The sequence below is a fragment of the Podarcis cretensis genome (assembly GCF_951804945.1).
Source record: "Podarcis cretensis genome assembly, chromosome: 11".
NCBI classification, from domain to species: domain Eukaryota; kingdom Metazoa; phylum Chordata; class Lepidosauria; order Squamata; family Lacertidae; genus Podarcis; species Podarcis cretensis.
Genome location: NC_137180.1, coordinates 35,369,257 through 35,386,540, shown reverse-complemented (window position 1 = coordinate 35,386,540; position 17,284 = coordinate 35,369,257). Strand labels below are relative to the sequence as shown.

The 17,284-nt window shown below is 44.7% G+C and overlaps 1 protein-coding gene across 1 annotated transcript in view; it reads left to right on the top strand.

Annotated features, from left to right (window-relative positions):
* The first annotated feature begins 38 nt into the window (after window positions 1-38).
* The window catches only part of MRPS27 (mitochondrial ribosomal protein S27), a 56,348-nt gene continuing 39,102 nt past the window's right edge, over window positions 39-17,284 (top strand). The window contains exons 1-4 of the mRNA XM_079995722.1: window positions 39-164; window positions 5,114-5,191; window positions 12,001-12,071; window positions 15,843-15,901. Of these exons, the coding sequence (XP_079851848.1) occupies window positions 104-164; window positions 5,114-5,191; window positions 12,001-12,071; window positions 15,843-15,901 (269 nt within the window). The 5' untranslated portion in view covers window positions 39-103. The remainder of the gene's footprint in view (window positions 165-5,113; window positions 5,192-12,000; window positions 12,072-15,842; window positions 15,902-17,284) is intronic.

The following is a 17,284-nucleotide window of genomic DNA, read 5'->3' as shown; positions in this document are numbered from 1 at the left end:
CAGGGACCGCCCTCGCCGAATCTCCCGCGTCTCGCCAGCGGCTGCGCCGGCGTGCCGCCTAAGCTCCTCCACCCCCCCCGTCGAAGAGGTGGTGCGGGCCGAGATGGCGGCGCCCGTCCTGAGGCGAGGGTTGCAGGTTGCGCTTCGGAGCTGGGCTGCGGCAGGTGGGTGTGGGCTGTGGGGCCGCCAGGCGGGTCTTTCGGGGACTGAGCTCCAGGGGCCCCGAGCGCAGCGCAGGGGAGGTCTGCGTGAGGCCAGGCTGCGCCCCGGAATGTGTTCTCCGTGCCCTCAGATATTGGAGCACATGGGCGTCAGGCTTGCAGCAGCCTCCTCGCTTGACCTTCCTGCGCCTGCTCGAGTTTAAACGGCTTTCGTGTCACTACAGCCTTTGCCGTTTTATATGTGAGAGTTTCCGTGTTAGCTGCCAGAGATTTCATCCAGCGCTGCGAAGGATTCATGGTTATCAATGGAGCCCTGAGGTCACTTCTGGGGCATCTTTTTGTTTTGTGGCAAAAGGATTCCTGCACTGCAGGGGGTTGGACTAGATGACCCTTAATGATCTTTCCCCAGCTCTACGGTTCTGTGATTCCATGACCCCCATCGTTTTACCACGTTGACCTTTTATGTAAGAGTACGGCTAACCTTTTGGTGTGAGAGCCACATTCATTTGGCCAGCCTTTTTGAGAGTTAGCAAAAGTGCTCTTGTATACATTTCAGCCAGCTGAGAAGGAGGGTTATCTCTCCCTCCTCTGGTCAAATGATCTATCTGTTGACCACTTGGCATTTCCATCAAGGCTCGTGGTTGCCCTCCCTCCATGCGCTCTCTCTCCCTCTGTGTGTGTGTACACACATATATATACATATATGCTGTCGTTGCCAAAATCAATGGGAACCTGGAGTTTAGAAAAATGTGCTTGGTGTTATTATGCCCTTCCTTGTTTACATCAATAGCATAGTGGCTGTGGCCAACAAATATGTTTTTGGCCTTTTGGCTGCTCATTTTATACCTTTGACAACCTGGTGCCCTCCAGATGTGCTGGCTGGAGCTGATGGGAGCTGGAGTTCAACAACAACTGGAGGACATCAGGTTGACAAGGGCTATTTTCTTTTTGTATACATAAAACTATAAACCCATCATCATGTAGCCTCCATTGGGAGATGTGTAGTGCTGCATTATAATCCTGGATTTGCATAGAGTCAGAGCTAAGTCCCCATGGAGGATTTTTGTACAGCAAGCAGGCGAGACACAGAAAGGGAGAAAAATAGCTGTTTTCAACTTCATCCTCTTCTATTCCTTAACTGCCTCATGAGAGAGAGAAAGGATGTGGAATCCTCTAAATATTCTGTAGTACCTTTCCACAATGTACAGTATTTCCCTCTAGGGTTGAAGATGAAAGCTGGAGTTTTCCCATTCCCCACCTCCCTTGAGCAAAGTGAGCCTTTGTTTTAACCTCTACTCTGGTTTTAATTTGTAATGCAATACTAATACTAATACTACTAATAATAATTTTTTATTTGTACCCCGTCCATCTGGCTGGGTTTCCCCAGCCACTCTGGGCGGCTTCCATAGAAACCAAAAATACAGTAAAATATCACACATTAAAAACTTCCCTGAACAGGACTGCCTTAAGATGTCTTCTGAATGTCAGGTAGTTATTTATCGCTTTGACATTTGATGGGAGGGCGTTCCACAGGACGGGCGCCACTACCGAGAAGGCCCTCTGCCTGGTTCCCTGTAGCTTTGCTTCTCGCAATGAGGGAATCGTCAGAAGGCCCTCGGTGCTGGACCTCAGCGTCCGGGCAGAACGATGGGGGTGGAGATGCTCCTTCAGGTATACTGGGCCGAGGCCATTTAGGGCTTTAAAGGTCAACACCAGCACTTTGAATTGTGCTCGGAAACGTACTGGGAGCCAATGTAGGTCTTTCAAGACCAGTGTTATGTGGTCTCGGCGGCCGCCCCAAGTCACCAGTCTAGCTGCCGCATTCTGGATTAGTTGTAGTTTCCGAGTCACCTTCAAAGGTAGCCCCACGTAGAGCACATTGCAGTAGTCCAAGCGGGAGATAACTAGAGCATGCACCACTCTGGCGAGACAGTCCACGGGCAGCTAGGGTCTCAGCCTGCGTACCAGGTGGAGTTGGTAGACAGCTGCCCTGGATACAGAATTGACCTGCGCCTCCATGGACAGCTGTGAGTCCAAAATGACTCCCAGGCTGCGCACCTGGTCCTTCAGGGGCAGAGTTACCCTATTCAGGACCAGGGAGTCCTCCACACCAGCCCGCCCCCTGTCCCCCAAAAACAGTACAGTGGTGCCCCGCAAGACGAACGCCTCGCAAGACGGAAAACCCGCTAGACGAAAGGGATTTCCGTTTTGGAGGAGCTTCGCAAAACGAATTTCCCTATGGGCTTGCTTCGCAAGACGAAAATGTCTTGTGAGTTCCTACGGGTTTTTTTTCCTTCCCCCCCCCCCTTTTTCTAAGCCACTTATCAGCTGATCCGCTAAGCCACTAATAGCGCTAAGCCGCTAAGCCGCCAATGGTCTTGCTTCGCAAGACGAAAAAACCGCTAGACGAAGAGAATCGCGGAATGGATTCTTTTCGTCTTGCGAGGCACCACTGTACTTCTGTCTTGTCAGGATTCAACTTCAATCCATTAGCCGCCATCCAACCGCCTCCAGGCACTCACTCACACACGACCTTCACCGCCTTCACTGGTTCTGATTTGAAAGAGAGGTAGAGCTGGGTATCATCTGCATATTGATGGACACCCAGTCCAAACCCCCTGATGATCTCTCCCTGCGGCTTCATATAGATGTTAAAAAGCATGGGGGAGAGGACGGAACCCTGAGGCACCCCACAAGTGAGGGCCCAGGGGTCTGAACACTCATCCCCCACCACCACTTTCTGAACACGGCCCAGGAGGAAGGAGCGAAACCACTGTACAGTGGTGCCTCGCAAGACGAAATTAATCCGTTCCGTGAGGCTCTTCGTATAGCGGTTTTTTCGTCTTGCGAAGCAAGCCCATTGACAGCTTAGCGGATTAGCGCTATTAGCGGTTTAGCGGCTTTTAGCGATCAGCTGTTAAGCGGCGTATCAGCGGATCAGCTGATAAGCGGCTTAGGAAAAGGGGGAAAAAAGGGGGGGAACCGCAGGAACTCGCAAGACATTTTCGTCTTGCGAAGCAAGCCCATAGGGAAATTCGTTTTGCGAAGCGCCTCCAAAACGGAAAACCCTTTCGTCTAGCAGGTTTTCCGTCTTGCGAGGCGTTCGTCTTGCGGGGCACCACTGTATAACAGTGCCCCCAGCTCCCAGCCCCTCTAGACGGTCCAGAAGGATGTTATAGACAGAGCTCTAGCACTCTCCCGCCCCAGCCCTGCTCCCACGGTGGTGTCTAGCTCCTTCTGAATATGAGTGATTTTATCTGCAAAAAACTTTGCAAAATCGTTGCATGAGATCTTGGGGTCTTTACAAGGCCCCGGTGGTAAAGGTGGTTCCGTTAAATTGCGAACCACCTGAAAGAGTCTCCTGCTACTAAGTGTATTGAACATCTAAGATGTCAGAATGACATTGAGTACAAGCATTCAAATTCTACATTTTGAGTTTGGAGTTTGGCCACCTCAGACATGTCAAAATGTCCAGGAAAAGCCAGTGCAGTGTGATATCTTAAGCAATGAGACATTGGAATTATGGTTGTTGGGCTTGCTCAGGGGAACGTTTTGTGTTTCAGCAATGAGCCCTATCTTGACTCCTGCATTCAAATTTAATGAGGGAATGGGAAATTGTGCTGTTGGAATGAAGTTAGGTTGCCCGGTCAGGTTTATGGTTACAAATCTCATTTGACTCCTTTGCATTAGTCTGACCCCCTTGCACGCTAAAGAGGACCAAGTGAGCAAGGACTATCAAGAACATTGTCCAGCACTAGATTTATTTCTGAACGCAGCATACTTCCTACTCTATGATCCTAAAATATACACCTAGACCATTTTTTAATCAGGTGGTTTGAGGGTGTGGGGCAACTGTAGGCTTCTTCAACCCCACCAAGGCTAAACAGTCCCTCTCTATTGGCCGTGAAAAACTAGCAGGGAGGGAGACAACCTGCTAGGCCAGGAGGCGATTAATGCTTCCTTGCAAGAGGGGGTGATCCCTACCTGTTTGAAGGAGGGAGTGGTAAAACTACTCTTCAAGAAACCCTCCCTGGGTATAGAAAATCTAAGTACTGTAACTACCAGCCAGTAGCCAATCTCTCCTTCTTGGGCAAGGTTCTTGAGCATGATCTGGTCACAGACCAGATCCAGGCACTCTTGGAAGAAACTGGTTTTAGACCCATTTCAGTTGGGCTTTAGACACGGTTTTGACACCGAAACTACTTTGGTTGCCCTATATGGTAACCTATGTCAAAAGAGAGAGAGACAGGGGAAATCTGTCTTTGTTAATTCTCAACCTCTCAGCAGCTTTCAGTATCATCGACTGTGGTATGTTTCTGGAGCAGCTGTCCAGAAGGGGTAGGTGGCACAGCTTTGTGGTGGTTCCACTCCTAATTGGATGGTCATTTCCAGAGGGTGATGCTTGGGGAGTGCTCTGGCCCCGTGAAGCCTTCCTTATGGGGTTTGTCAGGATTCATAATTATCCCCTATGCTGTCTAACATCTAACATTCACTTGGAGGGCTGGAATAAATACTGTAGTCTTGGCAGTACAGATATTTTGCATTAATTGTAGGCATATGGATTTCAGATTCCACTTTTGCGTTACTTGAAAGGAACTAGTATTTCACCTTTTAATCAGCACCTTTTAGATGGGGAATCATGTTTATGTACTCCTGTTAATAACAAGCCAATATGCAATGAATTATAAGATCAGCCTGTGTTTTATGGAGGTCTGATTTATGATGTAGTGGCCGGACACCCCCTAAAGCCATATTCAGTAAAGCTGACAGGGAGATCAGAGTTCTTAGTTCTACAGTGTTTGGATTCCAAAGCATGATGTCAATTTATTGCATTTAATTTAGAGAACTGAATGTTTAAAAAAGAAGGTGACTAATAAAATGTGCATTTAGAGAAATTGAAACCTTTCTAAATGATAGTGCTTATATATTGCTATTGACTCTCTTTTTATTAGGTAGAAGATGTATTCTTTCAGCTGCATATGTGGACAGTTCAACATGGGAACAAAGACAAAAAGATCAGCAGAGCCTGGGTAAGGAAATACATTGGAGTCTAAAATAATGATGAACTATTGTCTAATTCAGGGCAGTCCAACTGTTCATACCAAGTGGGCTGCAAGAGTACTTTGACACAGAATCTGCAGGTCACACACTGCCTTGTCGTGCAGGGTGGGGGCAGCAAAGCCAAAATTTGACTGCTCCCCAGCCCTCATGCTGCCTTCCCAAAGCCAGATAAGAGAGTCGCTGGACTTTGGGAAGGAAGCACCTGGCTCTGGCACGGTCCTAAATCTGGGAAAGTGCTAACTAGCCTTTGGGAAGGAGGTGGGAGGACTCTAAGGCACTGTCAGATCCCTCATGCCTCCTTCCCAAAGCCTAGCACCTCACTTCACTGGTTTTGGCAAGGCGGTGTGAGGGCTGGGGTGGGAGCGTAGTGTCAAATGTTGCTATGGGCCGCCAAAAGGCCCTGTAAATTCACATTCGTTAGTGGTCTTCACCAGGTTTTCCCAGAGCAAGACACCTGAGTTGTTGAGGGTGAGGTATGTGAGAAAGAAGTGGAGAACTGTCGAGACATTAAATTCTGGAATAGAAGTTATGTTAGCCCTTGGCTCTATCTGCACTATATGTTTAAAGTAGTATCGTATATCTTTCAGGAGGCATGGCTTCCTCCAGGGAAAGTGTGTTCAGGGTGCTGAGAGGAGACCCCTATTCCGCTCAAAGTTACTATTCCCAGAGTTCCTTTGGAAGAGGGATTGATTTTTAAAAAACTGGGAATGGTAACTCTCTGAGGGGTAGAGGGGTCTCCTAACAACTCTCAGGACCCTTAACAAGCTACTGTTCACAGACTGTTTAAAGTGGTTTGAATCTGCTTTAAACGTACATTGTAGATGCGGCCTTTGTGGTTGCAGAATCCAAGAGCCTTTCAAAGCAGAACGGGGGCTGCTATTGCAAATGGCATTTCTATGGAAGTTATTTCTCCTCTTTCCCATAACATGTAACATAACTTTTCCCCATGGTTCTATCATGGCATCCCACATCCCAGCTCCTCATCAATGGCTATGCCCTTGATACTGGGCAGTCAAATCCCACAGAATCCTGGACAGTCAAATCCCACAGGATTATTTGTGATACTGGACAGGCAAATCCCACAGGATTAATGCTAAAAGATGATGCATTAATCAATGATTTAGGCAGGAAGAAATAGCTGACCATCTAACTTTGAAGGAAAAACGGGCAGAAATCCTAGGAGGCAAGCTGTCAAGTCAGGATTCTGAATGGACAGAAGGTCAAAGAAATAGAGACTGGGATAAATAATTGGATGTGGAATGTAACAATTCCTGTCCGTATTTGGTTGAAAAAATCTGGGCTTTTCAGTTTGCAAATAGTAATCTTGCATTATCTGTTATTTGATCACAAGATGGCAGTGCTGTCTTTGCAGATGATGGCAACTCTCAATCAAGGGATGCATTAGTTTTACTCAGGGAAGCATTACAATTGCACATGATGGAGATAATCTCTCTGTAAGGGGGAAATGTTGGTGCTGTGTGATGTACACAAGTGTGGATGTTGCTGGGGCTCCCCATTTTCAGGAGCTGCTCTGCATTTTCTCCTGTGGGTGGGTGGGGGAGTCACGCATGAAGTGCCCGTGGTGTGGATGAATCTTCCCTTAGCACCATTTAAAGGCTCTATTGTTCACAGACATAGCAGTTAAAGCCTGGATTTCACCACTCTTTTTAAAAGAACATTAAAATGGGTTGTGGTTCTGAAACACCTTTGTGATTACACAGCAGGTTGATTAATTTTGAAAAGGGAAAGAATGCAAGCATTAATCATGGGTTTGTTCCAGGGCTCGGTGTCGACAAAGGGGATGGAATGTGCAGAAAAAGGTGCAGAAATTGACAAACAAAAGGCTAGAACAATTCTTAGGCTATGAAAGATTGAAATGTTTGGGGGTTTTTTAGTGTAATAAAAAAGAAAAATGCAAGTATTGAAGGGTGGGGATGGAAACTCGTAAAGACACACTTTTTTGCCCAAGGTTTCCCTGATCCTTAAGTTAGGACCTTGTTTTTTTAAAAAAATTGTTTGAATTCCTGATTTTATAAAGCTTTACATTAATGTTTTACAAGTTTTATGTTGTGTTTCTTTGTTTTGATTTTTTTATTGTTCTTACATTGTACAGTGTTTAGAGGTTTTAAAAATATTAAGCAGTTTATGAATGCTTTCAAGTGAATAAAGCAAGCTTCATGAAATTAATGCACGATGTGGAAAAAGTGGAGAAAAAGAGGTTTTTCTCCCTCCTTCATAATACAGTCATACCTTGGGTTACAGACGCTTCAGTTTGTGTGATTTCGGGTTGCGCACCGCACCAAACCCGGAATGACCGGAACGGGTTACTTCCGGGTTTTGGCACATGCGCAGAAGCACCGAATCGCGACCCACACGTCCGCAGACGAGGTGCTGCGGGTTGTGAACTCCATGGGTTGTGAACGTGTTTCTCGCATGGATCATGTTCGCGACCCGAGCGTCCACTGTATCAGACCCTGGGGTCATCCACTGAAACTGAATGGAGGGAGAGTCAGGATGGGGGGGGGAAGGAAATAGTTTTTCACAGACACAAGGATATAGTTGCCAATGTGGATGGCTTTAAAAGAGAATTAGACACATTTATGGAGGATAAGGCTATTTGTCGCTACTGACCACCATGGCTATGTTCTGCTTTCATGGTGAGAGGCTTCTGAATGCCCGTTGCAGGAAACTGCAAGAGGGGAGAGTGCTTTTGAGCTCCTCATAGACATCTGGTTGGCCACTGTGAAGAAAGGATGCTTTATTAGATGGGCCATTGGCTGTCAACAGCTACTAGTTATATGCTTTCTCCATAATCAGATGCTGATGCAGCATACAGGTAGAAGGGGGGCGACAAAGGGAGGTGTCTGTTGCCCTTATGTTTTGTGTTCCTGTAGGCATTTGGTTGGCCACTATGGGAAATGGGATGCTGGGCTAGATAGGCCATTTTGTCTGTTCCAGCAGGGTTCTTCTTGCCAAGCACTGGTGCCAACTCTAAGGGGCCCACAGATTTATTTTTTGTGTGGGTGCTAACCTCCCAGGCAACATGCAGGGCCTTGCAAAGCCTCCAACGTAACATCTGGTAGAAAACCAGAAGCTGCATTGAAGGTCGCATGAGGCCTCGGACGTGACTTATGAAAATCCCATTATTTGTCTAAACCGCAGGAGAAATTTACTGCTTAACAGTGGTTTTTTGAATGCCATATGAGGATACTGACATATTGAAATACTGAATGCCATATGAGAGTACTGACATCCTTAAGGAGACTGCCTGCAATCTACAGTACCTCTTTGTGCTAGTGGTTTTTCCTCCTGTCCATTAGAAACTAAACTTGAGACCACTGATTTATTTCAAAGAGGATACCAAGCAGCTATTATACAATAACCTTCCATTGATTGGTGCTGACCTGAACCAGATTTGAACCAGCAGTTTTGGGAGTTGAAAAGCTTTATTCCTAGTTACAAGTCCCTTGAGTCACCCATTTATAGGGACTGGGAATTTTAATCTCTACAGACAGTGGTAAAGCAAATTTCATCAATAGGCAATCTTAGATCTCATTATTTTGGAAGGTTATGCTTAGTTGTTGGATGGATGTCACTCTGAATTTAGAATTAATTATGATTTTCTTTGGCTGATTCATGAGATTTCCATACCACTTTCAGTAATTTGGGCTTTGTAGAAGGACAATATATATCTTTTGTACACCATAGGTAATATAGACACCAGACAAAGATTGACAATTTTCTCCTAATAACCCACACTGAAAAGGGGAGATTGGAAACTAGCCAATAACTGTTCAACCCAGAGGTGCCCAAAGTCTCTTTTTAGTGAGTTATTCTCCCTAGCCCTTAAAACAGTGTTTATCAAACTTGTTGGACTAACTCCCATCATTCCTGACTACTGGTCCTGCTAGCTTAGGATGATGGGAGTTGTAGTCCAACAACAGCTGGGGACCCAAGTTTGAGAAAAACAGTGCCTTAAAGGAAATACTATTTGCCTTCTGTACCCAGAGCATCTGTAATCTTGCTATACTGATAAAGAACTGATCCAGCTAAATTAAGAGTTTGCCACTTACCATCTGATTAGAATAGTCTTGCTCATATTGGGAACAGACGCTTAACCAATGTGGCCAAGTGTCGTCCAGTCTCAAATCTTCCATTCTTGGGCAAGGTGATCGAGCGGGTGGTCGCTGAACAACTCCAGCCTGGAGGATGCGGACCATTTGGATCCCTTCCAATCGGGATTCAGGCCTCATCATGGGACTGAAACTGTCTTGGTCACACTGGTCAATGATCTCTGCGGGCCAGGGACCAAGGTGAAAGCTGTTTCCTGGTCCTGCTGGATCTGTCAACGGCCTTTGACACCATTGATCATGACATCCTTCTGAACCGCCTAGAGGAGCTGGGAGCTGGGGTCACTGTTATACAGTGGTTACACTCCTTCCTTCCTGTTCAGAAAGTGGTGGTGGGGGATGAGTGTTCAGACCCCTGGGCTCTCACTTGTGGGGTGCCTCAGGGCTCCATCCTCTCCCCCATGCTTTTTAACATCTATATGAAGCCGCAGGGAGAGATCATCAAGGGGTTGGGCATTCGCCAGTATGGAGATGATAACCAGCTCTACCTCTCCTTCAAATCTGAACCAGTGAAGGCAATAAAGGTCCTGTGTGAGTGTCTGGAGGATGGATGGCGGTTAACAGATTGAGGTTAAATCCTGACAAGACAGAAATACTGTTTGGGGGGACAGGGAGCGGGCAGGTATGGGGGACTCCCTGGTCCTGAATGAGGTGATTGTGCTCCTGAAGGACCAGGTATACAGCCTGGGAGTCATTTTGGACTCAGCTGTCCATGGAGGTGCAGGTCAATTCTGTGTCCAGGGCAGCTGTCTACCAGCTCCATCTGGTACGCCGGCTGAAACCATACCTGCCTGCAGACTGTCTCGCCAGAGTGGTACATACACCCCACGTAGAGTGCATTGCTGTGCAATGCACTCTATGTGGGGCTACCTTTGAAGGTGACCTGGAAACTACAACTAATCCGGAATGCAGCAGTTAGACTAGTGACTGGGAGTGGCCGCTGGGACCATATAATACAGGTCCTAAAGGATCTTTACTGGCTTCCAGTGTACTTCTGAGCACAATTCAAAGTGTTGATGCTGACCTTTAAAGCCCCAAAAGGCCCTCAGCCCAGTATACCTGAAGGAGTATTTCCTGCCCCATTGTTCAGCCTGGACACTGAAGTCCTCCTCTGAGGGTCTCCTGCTGGTTCTCTCACCGCAAGAAGCAAGGTTGCAGGGAACCAGACAGAGGGCCTTCTCTGGGAAAACCAGCCAGATGGGCAGTGTATAAATAATAAAATTGTTGTTGTTGTTGTTGTTGTTGTTGTTGTTATCTGACACATGAGACTCAATTTGACTAAATGACAAATAGAGTTTAAAATATTAAATAACAAGCTGCACAGAGTACATACGATGAATCAAGGGAAAGTCCTATCTTTTTTGCAGGAATGCTGCAAGTGTATAAAAGAGGCAAATGCAAAATGAATTATTCATTTCTTTCCCAGTAGTGAAACAGTAATTGAAGCTTTGCTGGCAGAACTGCTATGCTACTCTGTTCAGTTAACCTGATTTCTACTACCTATTTTTGCAGCATTTCACGATGGGGCTGATGAATGTGTGTCAGCAGAGCATGCTTTATACTGGAGCAAAAGCTCTGGCAAAGATTTCCAAGTACTTTGTGAAGACATCAGACTACATCAGGAAAAACTTTTGAGCTGTTTGGCAGTGGCATTATCTCCCTTGGGAGGCTGTGGACTCTTCTTCCTTGGAGGCTATTAAGCAGAGCTTGGACAGTCATTTGTCATTGAAGGGGGTTGGACCAGATTATCTATGCTTCTACCAAAGAAAGAGTCTTGTGCACCAATGATTAGCATGACGAAGCTGTATTGCAGGAGTGGGGAACCTGTTACTCTCCTGATGTTGCTGGACCATAACTCCCATCATCCCTGACCATTGGCCATGCTGGCTGGGGTTGATGGAAACTGGAGTCCAATATCCTCCAGAAGACCACAGGTTGCCCATACCTGCTCTAGTAGGGCTTACTGTGTGGGAGGTGTGAGAGCCTTTAGCCCTCCTGATGTTGCTGAACTACAAAGCCCATCAGCCCCAGCAAGAATGGCTTATGAGATTATGAGAGTGGTAGTTCAACAGCATTTGCCCAAGGGGTTTGAAAGTTCAGAAATAGAAAATCAGAAGTCTACATCTGGAATAAATTGTGCAGATTCAGTTTTCATTCTGATAATTTCGGAACATACATGTTTCAAGTCTGTGTCCAATTCAAAAGCCATAGTTCTAGTTTATGCAGCTTTATGCTGTGTTTCTATAGCAAGGTTTCCCAGACTTGGACTACAACTCCCATCATCCCTAGCTAGCAGGACCAGTGGTCAGGGATGATGGGAACTGTAGTCCACAGACAGCTGGAGACCCAAGTTTGAGAAAGCCTGGCGTAGAGCTATGGTTGTAGGAAGAAAGGCTAACTTCCATGTCCACTGTTCCCTGAGAAGGCAGTGTTAACTTTTGATGAGTAGGCTAGCAGCAAATCCTATGGCTGGAGTGAGAAGTTATTACATTTCCATGGCTGATATTTAAAAATGGAGGCTTACATTAAATGCTTTTATCTGTCTTTTAGTCCAGATCACTGAGTAACTTTGTTTATACTCCTTTGGGTTTTTTTCCTTCTCAGAAATGATTAGTGATAATTGAAGATTTTTTATTTTCTTTCTACAGCTGAACTAGCCACTCTGATGGACAGAACCTATGAAAGAAAGCTTCCTGTCAGCTCCTTAACTGTATCCCGGGTAAGAATGCAAACTCCAGTTTGGCTAAAGATGAAAGCCACAATACCCCCAACCCTCGCTAAAAAGCCCCTAGTCAGATATAACCTCTTTTCTTCCAGGAGATCTTGAACTGAAATATTTTTTGCTGCATATGCTATACTGTGATCTAAAGTTACTGAGTTAGTATTGTGCTGAGGGCACAATGATAGTCATTTAAAGCCCTGAGATGAGTTGAGATGATTTGCCTCAGTGTGATGTGCCTTCTTTCTAATCTCTCTTCTCAAGCTTTGTTATTACTTTTTAATGTACATTATTTGTCTCACTATTGAGCTGACCTTCTTTGGCTATAACGCTAATGCTTTGTAGTACAAGCTCTACTTCTTAACTCCCCCAGGCCTAGAGATAAGATTCCAAGTTCTAAAGTGTCAATAAAGTATTGCTGGCATGTGGAGGTCATGCATGTCAATATAGCATCAAGGCAATCAACTAAATTGGATTTTGAAAAAGAAAGAAAGATAAGACTGCCTGGAAAAGAACATTGTAGCCGTACTAGGCCAGATGTTCTTGTAGTGTCCAGATGTGGAAACATGAGGACACTTGATGGTTATTAATTATTTGTATTCATATTAAAGTGTACTGGGCATTCTACAACTAATAGCTTATCAAACTAGTAGCCTGATACAATATTCCATTCCCTGTCTTTCAATCCCAGCCTCTGGTGGGTTACATTTTTTTATTTGTAGTCATATACAGCCCACACTTCACCACACAGTCCCAGACAGAGATGCCAAGTTCCATGTGACAATATGGGGGGGGGGGGAGGACTCTTCGTATTTTTGTGACATCACACATGTGATGTTGGGCGGAGGCTGCGGGCCCTGGGGTGGCCCTCCACCACTGCGGGGAGGCCTGGTGGGGCCCTGCCCCTCAAGATTGGGGGGACTCAGCCCTGTCCCTGCTTACTTTGGGAGGGCCCTCAGCCCCGTAGAGTTGGGGCCTATGGTCCCAGAGAGGGTTACATGTTGCTCAATTCAAATAAAATGTTCTGCATAAACATTACTAGACCACAGATTAGAGAATCAGTTGGAAATAACTACAGCACTGCAATGGGAAGGATATTCTGGTCTCATCCTCCACCCACAAAGGCCTGGACAAAAATATGCATCTTGACCTTTTTTTGAAATCTATACAACGATGAGGTCAGATGAAAAGACAATTTTTGGTTCAAGATGCACCCCCAACTCAAGCTATGGACCTGATCACTCCAGGGGTGTACATCTTGTCAAGAAAAGGTTGTCTGCTCACTTCCTGGACCCTAAAGCCCACAACACTCAGCACCTTCAGCTTGTCTGCGTTCAGTTTCAGTTTAATGGCCCACACTCTGCCCATTACCACCTCAAGGCAGCAGCCCAGCATCTCAACCGCCTCTCCTGATTCACATGGCATTGAGAGATGAAGTAGTGTGTCATCAGTGGGATCCCAAAACCCCTGATGACATTCCCAACAGCTTCATATAGATGTTGAATAACGTGGGGGACAAGGTCGACCCTTGTGGGACACCACAAGTTAACTCACATGCTGTCAAGTAATAGTTTCCAATTGCTATCGTCTCATATATAGAAATGAAACCACTGCAGTGCAGGGCCCCTCAAAGAGAATCAACTATCATTCCCCCAGACCTCTCCCTACAAAGATCGGTTTAGATGCTATACCTGGGCCTGTACCTGGCTTGAAAAGAGTCCAGATAAATTAATGGAATATCTTAAAATAGGCAACCTGTGATATTATATGATAGGAACACAGCCTTGTATCCGGCTCAGGCTGTTTATCCAGCTTGGCCAGGATTGTCTACTTTATTTTGGGACTCAAACTCCCATCAGCCACAGCCAGATAACCAATGGTCATGGATGATGGGAGTTGTAGTCTGCAAAAATCTTGGGAGCTATCAGTTTCCTGTTTATCTATTCTATGTTTGGCAGTGACTTTTCAGGGTCACAGGCAGAACCTTGCACATTGTATGCTTCCTGATTCTTTTCACCTGAGACTCAGTTGATTGAAACTGGGTCCTTCTGAAAATGAAGTTGCTCTACCAACAGCTGTGCTTTTTCTTCATGGAGGAAAAATGAACTATATTAATACTGTTGATACTTCTGTTTTCAATTACCGGTAATATGTTTGCCCTATCCCCCTTTTAAAAATGGCTTATGTTGTTGGCCATAAGTAAAGCTGGTGGAAGAAAGTTCCATAGGTCAGCTAAGTGTGTTGTGAAAAAAGCATTTCATTTAAAACCAGAGCAGCACATGCTGTTTGTTCATTTAATTGGGTGTTTTTCTCCAATTCCGGTACCACATCAAAGAGAAAGCAGCTGCTTCCGTTTAGCTTCTTCCAGTTCACCGATAATTATACATAGCTCAATATACTGCATTCATGTGGAACTGGACATGTGTCCTTAATCTCCAAAGTCGAGAGAATGGATGATTGCTCTTCACTGACATCCAAGGACTTAAGAGCGGGTAGCTCTTTCCCTGCCCCTGACAGATACTGGAAAATAGGGATCCACCAGCCCAGTAAGATTTCACCATACAGGACTTTTCTAATCACAGTGCTGTAGTGATAGGAGAAGCTACACCTGCTACAGCTTAGAAGTTTGGTTGTAAGTTGCTTTGGGTTGCCTTGGGCAACATAAAGTGACGAACAAATTTAACGAACAACAACAACAACAACAACAACAACAACAATAATAATAATAATAATTAATTAGTAGTAGTTGTTGTTCAGGAGCTCTCTCAGGAGCTTCCATTGCCTTTGATGAAGTCCTGCTGTGCTCCCTCCTAGGCTTCCCAGCGTTTCATGTTTCACTATGTCCTAGAAATGGGGAACGACCTGGCGTTTCTGAAGGAAATGATAAATGAAAACATGAAGGGTAGACTTCATAGTGATGATTTCTGATGGCGCTACATGCACTTTGCATTTTTTGAAAAAAGAAAAAAGAATTTCTGTGACGTTACCAAAACATGTGGAGTCCTGTGAGCTGCATAGATTATGCAAATCAAGCAAGTTTTGCATATTTCAACTGTTTTACATAATTTGTTTTTTGCTTTTGCTTAAAGAAAGGTTGAAGGAACTATGCAATATATTGGAGCCCCACCCAATGGTCACTGGATGTCCTACTCATGCTTCATCTCCCAAGATTTTGCCAGCCATTGTTCCCTTTCACTATTACTGTGTATTTCGAGCCTATCTTCATAATGTACAATCTTTAAAAAAGCATAGATGGACAGCCATATAAATTTAACAATTACATAAATAATGTGGAGTCGTTCCCTCTATTTCTGATGCTCAGATGTCTGTGCTGTTGCATGAAACCTGTTCTGCACTGCACAAGATAGAGGCATTAGCAGATTTGGGGGAACCCCAAAGTTTGTAGAAGTACAAATATTTTGTGGGGGAGGGCTAAGAGAGGTGAAGCACAAAAACAGGCCATTGAGGATTGAGTGAGCTTCAGAGACCAAGGATTGCTGACTGACAGTTGCAAGGTGGGGGCAGGAAAACAGGTGGAACGGGGAATAGAATTGAGTAGCCCAGTTACAACTGGTTTGTAAATGGCTTGCCATATGTCCCAATTGTAATTGACTGTGTTCAGTACAATTATATGATGTTCCTTTTACCTGGCAAGTGATTGGAACTGTAATGTTCTTCAGTTGCAAACCGTAACACTTGTTGAACCATTCACAAAACTAGTTAGGTTTGCACCATTCTGCACTCTGAGCTGATCATCTTTTTCTCCTGCAGTTTATAGACAACATTACTTCACGTGAACAAGTGGATCAAGCTGAGTATTATCTTTACAAGTAAGCAACCTTTTTGGTTTCCAAACTTTGATTTATGAGGTAAAGAAATCAAGGCTATTGAATATATTATTTGTGGGCCGGTGCGCCCTCTAGGGTGAAAAATACTGTAATTCAGAAACTTAAAGAGTGGTCAGTGGACAATTGAAGAAAGGTAATATTGTAGGGTGGTATGATTTTTATTAGCTTATTAGAGAAAAAAGAACATCAAAGGACTCCCCCAACAAAACGTAATACTTGGAATTCCTTCCTTCCTTTTACTTAGCATGGTTTTTCTTTTTCTTTTTCTTCTCTAATAAAACACCCATTCTGATTAGCTGATAGTTTACGTTGTCTGTATATGTTGCTATAGTTGTGTTTTTTGTATATTTTAAAAAGCAGTAAGAATTAATTATTAAAAAAACACCCAACTCACTTGGCTAAAAAAAGTACTTACACAGCTTTATGGTAGTGACATATTTATCTCTTACATATCACCATCCATAAATGCTTTGTTCACTTACCTTTTAAAAAAAATACGCAGCACTTTTTTACTGCCAAATGTCAAAGGCTGTGTGAAAGATTAAACACGAAAATGCTACCACTGACTCATTATTCAAAGATACCAGCATCTCGTTGGCTAGGACCTTAGATATGGTCTTAATTTGCATATCGTCTTGGCATCAGAAGCGTTTAATTATTGCTTCGTTCTTAGCTATCTTGCTTATGTAGGAACAGCTGGGAAATGAGGTTTAGAAGTTGTAGAAAGGTCAGCAGTAGCTGGAAAATACAGATGGCAGCCAAGATGGTACAGTAAACATGGCTGGCACCCTGCCTAGTACAGGTAAGTAACTGCGCACAGATTTCTCTTTTTCAACACAAGCTCTTTTGGATTCATTAGTAACTTGTAATTACCTGTTTGGTCTGTTATTTCACGGGAAAACTCATTTATGATTTTATAGCTGTCTTGCCTCACCTAAGCATGGGCAGTGAAGGGATGCCATAAGTGGGCAGGAGGAGGGCAATGGGACCTGTGAGCACAGAGTGTAAATGGGATTTATGGAAATGACCGTGGCAAATTGGCCAAGTCTTTCCTGGAGAAGTTTGGAGGGGAAGCATCTGCAGAGCTGGGGGAGGACAAGGATATTTCATTGTCCATTACCCCCAATGTCGTGGAAATATGCCTGCTTGGAAGGGCTAATTAAGAGGCAAGCCTGAGCACCAACTGGCAAATGGGAAGATTTTCCTAAGTGCTAATTGATCCGTCTTCAGAATTTGTGAACTGCTCAGCCATCTCGGGAATAATAGTGTTTCCTCTTCGGTTTCTTTGTTTTTTGTTTTAATGCGACATATTTCCTTTTGCTTAAACGTAGCACATTCTTCCTGAATTGTAACGTCACTGTTAAA